Raw genomic sequence first — 6,415 nt, forward strand, 5'->3', positions numbered from 1 at the left:
GATATTAAATTCAAACAAGCTAATAAAAACCCACATGACAATGTAATAATATTAGGTATTGAATAATACAATATCAAAAATACAAAATAAATAGAGAGTTGTTTTTAGATTTTTTATCATAGAAAAAAACGGTAAAACTTATTTAAATTTGAGATGAGCAAGTTTTTTATATTATGATAAGAAAAGTCATAATATGAATAGGTCCACATAACTCAAGTCTAATAGATAAAATCAAAAACTAAAAATATTGAATAATAGAAATAAATTAGAGATATGTGAGGATATTTATAAATCATAAGTTTAGAAAATAAAATAAGTTAAATATACAAACTTAAAATTAGTAAGGGAAAGGCTAATTAAATTTGAAATTAGAAATTTGTAAAAATTAAATATACAATACTTAAAAAATTAGCAAAATTATGTTAATTATTAAAATTTACTATTAGAAATAATTGAATTTGAAATTAGAAAGTTGTTAAAACTATGATTAGAATGCTCAAACTATGGATACTATCACGAAATTGAAGTCTTATTTATGAATAAAATAACTAAAATACAAATAAATTTCTAATATAGGTAATTATACTAATAAAAATTAAAAATTGAATATGCATTAAAGCTAAAAAGAAAGAAAATTTACATAAGAAATAAGCTGACAGTAAAAATATTACTACAACATTTAGACATAATGTGTTCAAACAACTAAGAAAATATTTTTCTATGATTAATATTTGAATTGAGTGCAGTTAGTATAAGTTTGAAAGCATAGCATAATTTTTTGAAACTGCGTTCCAATTTAGAAAATAAAATGATAAGAATTATTTGAATTTGAGATGAGATTTTTTTTTATTTCATAATTTTTTTATTTTGGAAATTATTACGGAAAAAAATAAAATGATAGTAAACATATTACTACATAAATATAATATGATATGAAGGCACATGGGGGAGATGATTTTAATGCTTGCTTTTTCAAGAGAACATAGAAGATGAATGGAGAAGAGATAACAAAGGCAGTTCTGCAGTTCTTTAGCACTGGGAAAATGTTCAAACCAATAAACTGCACATCAGTTACACTTATTCCTAAAGTGAGAACCTAACCTCAATAAAAGAATACAGACCAGTCTCCTGCTGCACTACCTTATACAAGATCATATCCAAGTTGCTGACAAGTAGATTAAGGATGGTTAGGAACACACTGGTGGATGAGAGCCAGGCGGCATTTGTACCTGGGAGAGGACTGATGGATAACATACTGCTCAGCCATGAACTGATAAAAGGTTATGGTAGGAAAGGGATTTAACCTAGATGCATGATCAAGATAGACATGCAAAAAGCTTATGATTCACTTGAATGGGTATTTTTGGAGCAGGTGCTTGATGGACTATGTTTTCCTTCAAAGTTTGTAGGCTGGATTATGGAATGCATTAAAACAGTGTCCTATTCTATCAATATCAATGGCAGCCCTACTATTCCATTTGATGCAAGAAGAGGAATGGGACAGGGAGATCCTATGTCTCCATTGTTATTTGTCTTGGCAATGGACTATCTGACAAGAAGTTTGAAGAGCTTAAAGGATCAACCTAACTACAACTACCACCCAAGATGTGAAAAACCAAGTCTTATCCAGCTCAGTTTTGCTGATGACCTGCTTCTTTTGTGTCGAGGTGATAAGGTGTCTGTGCAGCTATTGTATGAGTGCTTCAACATCTTTTGAAAAGCTTCAGGCTTGGTGGCAAACCAGAACAAGAGCAACATATATATTGGAGGAGTTTCAAGGGCAATACAACAGGAGATTACTCAAGTTACAGGGTTCAGCACAGGTGAACTTCCTTTTAGATACTTAGGTGTTCCACTAAGTACTAAAAGGTTATCAGTAAGCCAATGCCAACCATTGCTAGACAAATGCTGGGGAGAATAAGACAGTGGACAATGAAGTTTCTGAGCTATGCAGGAAGACTTCAATTGATCAAGAGTGTACTCATTCCATACAGTCTTTCTGGTCACAGATTTTTCCTTTGCCAAAGAAAGTCATCCAACAGGTTGAAGCCATGTGTAGGAAATTCCTATGGACTGGTGATACCGGCTCGAGCAAGAAGGCTTTAGTAGCATGGAACAAGCTGTGCAGGCCTAAAACTAAGGGAGGGCTGAATGTTACAGACCTCAACACATGGAAATAGAGCAGCTCTACTGAAGCATATGTGGAACTTGGGGAAGAAAAAGGATAAACTATGGATCAAATGGGTGCATGCATACTATTTAAAAGGAAGGGAGTCATGGGAAGTTGATGCAAAACAAGCTTATTGGATAATAAGGAAGATATTACAAGCTGGAAAATACTTGAATGAAGTAGGTCTAGACACAGGAAGGGTAATGCAGAATAGTTCATTCTCCATTAGAGGAATGTATAGGCAACTAAGAGGGGACTTCCCGAAGGTAAGCTGGAGTCGACTGCTGTGCAATAACAAAAGCTGTCCAAAGTGGAAATTTATAGTGCAGGAGAGACTATATACAAAAGATAGATTGAGGAAATGGCGAATGCAAGTCAGTCCAGAATGTTCACTTTGCGAGCATGCGATGGAGAGTCACAACCATATTTTCTTCACTTGCTCTTTCTCAGAAGATGTATGGAGAAGATTACTAAAATGGATGAACATCAATCGTGAACCAAAAAGATGGGATGAGGAGATCAAATGGGCTACTGAGCTGATGAAAGGCAATGGTGCTAAAACTATATTGTACATGATAGGTATGACTGGAGCAGTGTACCACATATGGCTGGAAAGAAATAGAAGAATCTTTCACAAGATTAAGAGAAGTAGTGATGATATTACTAAACAGATAGTTAGAGATATTCATTGTATAGGTGTTAGACAAAGTAGTTTGAGGAATAGTATGCAAAATCTCAATTATTATCTTTAGAGTGGGCATTGAAGAAGAGATGTTACTAAGTTGGGGATGAATGTCCAAACTTAGAGTTATACATGTATATATTTACGTGGAAATAAAGTTAATTACCAAAAAAATATAATATGTTCAAACAATTAAAATATTATTTTTCTAATATTAAAATAAAATTTTAAGAATATAAAATACCTTTTTAATATAGGTAATTTTGAAAATTAAATATTAAATCTATATCTTAAAGCTAAAAAAGAAAAGAAATTTAATTGCATCTAAATAAAATATAATTATAAGAGAACTCAATAAATTTGGAGCATAATCATCAAATAACTTATGTATTAATATTTTAGCCTACATTAATTTTACAATTTAAAATAAAATATGATATTATTTTGGCTATAGGTAAAAAATTAATGTAAAAACTAATTAAAATTTATAGTAGGGAAGAAATGTATAAAAATAGAGATAGTGTGAGGATACTTATATATTAAATTAATTTAAAAATAAATAAACTAAAAAAACTAAATTATGTTTGATAATATTACAATAAATTTAATTGATTAAAAAATTTCGAATGATAGGATACAAGCATAAAAATATACCAAATTTTAAGAATAAAATATTTATATTTATTAAAGACTATTAAAAGAATAATAAGTAAGACATTAATTTAATTATTAAGCTAATAAATATTATATGATAGTACAATAATATTAAATAATAAATAATGCAATAACGATAAGAAAAAATAAAAGCAAAAAGAATTTGCGTACAAATAATGTGCTGATAAGACATATTTAACTTTTAGATAAAAACAAAGTGATAGTAAGAAGTTTTTTAAAATAATATGATCTATTGTGCTCAACCAAGATAGATCACAACATGATATGTTTAGTATTCTTTAATATTGATAGCGAAACGAAATGCAAGACTAAAATCAAGGTTAGGTTGCTACAAATATAAAAAAAAAAATAGGTTATGCACTACGAAATTTGAACAATAATTTCATATCCTACTTCATAATTAATATCTAATGTTATATAGTTTTTATCTGAGAGGTTTATATTTTACGGTTATTTGCACATTATTCAAGTAACCTACACATAATTTAATATGATTATGTCCGCGCATTGCGCGGATACTAATACTAGTCCGTTTTAAAACAAACATCGTTATTTTCAGTTATGTTTTAAAAAGAATTCTACTTATGGGAAAACAGAAAAAATAAATAGTTTCTAATCCGATAGTGGAGAAGTTATTCAATATTTTCCAGGTATTTCCTTTTTGAGTTCGTTTAGGGTATAACTTAAAAACGTGAGCAAAGAAAGTGAGGTGAATTTCGTTACTTGATTGAAAAGCATTTGATGTTTTGGTGAAAGTGGAGAAGCAATATGATTATTCGAAATTAGAGCAAAATATGTAATAAAAATTCCTCCTCGTAGATCATAAAATTGAGAAAGTTTTGGAGGGCATAAAATTTTGACACTTAAATTGATATAATCAAGTTAATAAGTATAACAAAATTAGAAGGGTAGCCTTGGCGTAACTGATAAAGTTGCCGCCATGTGATGAGGAGGTCATGGTTCGAGCCGTGGAAACAACTTCTTGCAAAAATGTGGACCGGGCTGCCTTTTTGATAAGTATAACAAAATTGGCTGAAATAAAAAAACAAATAAATAAAAAGTTTAACAAAATTCAAGACTAAGAAAGAGGAAAGTGAAACTGGCATAAGTAATTTCCTAAGGGTGAAAATAATTACCTGCCCACAAATTAAAGTGCCATTTTCTTGAATTTTACCTTTGACTTGCGGTTGCTTGTTCGTTGAGGAGTACTTTTTCCAACTGCTAATCGATATGGTGAGATGGATGAGATCCCTTTACTCTTAATCAGAAATTATGATTCAAGCCCTAAAAATTAAGAAATTTTGATAGAAAGTTCTTCCCGTCTAATAGTGCATACACGATACGGGTTTGAATTACTCGAGTTAGTAAGTTTAAACCAGATGGTTATACCTAATAGACCATCTTTTCCAATCATATGTTTTCTTTTAACGTATCGGAGTACTTCCTCTTTCAAATTTTATCCAAATATCAAAGCTCTACTAAATAGAATAGCTATCAATTATCATATCCATTCACTTTCTAGTTTCCAGAAGAAAAAAAAAACTAACTTGTCAAAGTTCGAACATTTGCTAAGTCTAATGTCAGAAAAACACAAAGGTATAATGAATATGAATATATAGTCATAATTTTAGGACAATGACTCGTAAAAGTGATTGCTGTGAAATTTATTTCAACTCATAAAATTCTCAGATTAGCCAAAATTGTCGATGACTATTATATTTAAAAAATAAATCAGCCTAGCTCAAAAGTATATTCTATCGGCTATCGCATAATTCAATATATTAGCAAATTTCCCAGAAGCACAATTGATCTTTTTTAAATAAGAACAAAATGACAAATTGTCATTTACTATATATTATATTTTGCCTGTGACGACCATTAGTTTACGCTACTCTGATCAAAATATCATCTCAAGACATGTCTGGATCTGGGCAAGGTTACCCAAAAAATGAATAGATTTTAAATGAGAAAATATTAGAACTCATAATTGGACATCATAATTTTGTTGCTTATATAGGGACAGAAGAAGACCAAAATAACTAAGTATTATTTTCTCTCTTTTTTTTTTAAAAAAAAAGAAGCCTTCATCTCAGAATAAAAAGCAAAAAAGAGGAACCTCCATTTATAATGTGTAATCATTATTAAAAATGGAGGGGGTCTTGGTGCAACTGGTAAAGTTGCTGCTACGTGATCAGAAGGTCATGACTTCGAGCTGTGGAAATTGCCTCTTGCAGAAATGCATAGTAAGGTTGTGTATGATAGACCCTTGTGATCCGGCCGTTCCCGAACTCCGCGCATAGCGAGAGCTTAGTGCACCAGGCTGCCCTTTTCTTAATTATTATTAAAAATCCCACCAAGTAATATGGTAAGATGGATGAAATCCCTTAGAGATTTCCTGTTTAAACTTTGCGAATGAAAAAATTTCTAATAGGAAAGCAAAATTTTCTCCTTAACATAAGCCTTACGTGACATGAATCTAAAGTAGTTCGGTCAGAGTATTCTTGATACCAAATGATTAACAATATTTATTCATAGATCTAAGAAAAGGAGGAAAGTAGAAGGGAATTTCTTGAGAATAATAATGTAGTAGTAGCAAGCTAGGGTTGTTAGGAAAGATGGGAGAAGAGTTGGGCAAAGGTGAGGCTGGCGCACATGGTTTGAGGTTTAGAGGGTACATAGCACTGTCCCCATTTGCCATATGGTTTATTGCGTTGGATTTGGGCCCTTTCATTATTCTCTCTGCTTCAATAAAGCTTAGCACATGCTTTTTCCTTGTCTTGACTTTTTTTAATTTTATTTTTAATAAAGCTTGGTTTGCCAGATATGTTTGTTTTTTTTGTGTTTGGCAAAGGGAGGTTGGAGATAAATTTTGCAAAAAAAAGAAAAAA

The 6,415-nt window shown here is 30.9% G+C and overlaps 1 protein-coding gene across 1 annotated transcript; it reads left to right on the plus strand.

Annotated features, from left to right (window-relative positions):
- The first annotated feature begins 1,183 nt into the window (after positions 1-1,183).
- LOC109243825 lies at positions 1,184-2,180 on the plus strand. Its single transcript, XM_019410825.1, has 4 exons — positions 1,184-1,280; positions 1,410-1,675; positions 1,728-1,823; positions 1,902-2,180. The coding sequence occupies exons 1-4, from the start codon at positions 1,184-1,186 to the stop codon at positions 2,178-2,180; spliced, it is 738 nt and encodes a 245-aa protein (XP_019266370.1).
- Positions 2,181-6,415: the final 4,235 nt, after the last annotated feature.

This window comes from Nicotiana attenuata, unplaced genomic scaffold (assembly GCF_001879085.1).
Source record: "Nicotiana attenuata strain UT unplaced genomic scaffold, NIATTr2, whole genome shotgun sequence".
Classification (NCBI taxonomy): Eukaryota; Viridiplantae; Streptophyta; class Magnoliopsida; order Solanales; family Solanaceae; genus Nicotiana; species Nicotiana attenuata.

Bases quoted from the DNA above. Each gene is read 5' to 3' on its own strand.
- LOC109243825 (XM_019410825.1), top strand. From the start codon at position 1,184: ATGGTTAGGAACACACTGGTGGATGAGAGCCAGGCGGCATTTGTACCT. The intron at 1,281-1,409 runs GTTATGGTAGGA...CAAAGTTTGTAG, and splicing joins CAGCCATGAACTGATAAAAG to GCTGGATTATGGAATGCATT. The intron at 1,676-1,727 runs GTGTCTGTGCAG...GAAAAGCTTCAG, and splicing joins TTTTGTGTCGAGGTGATAAG to GCTTGGTGGCAAACCAGAAC.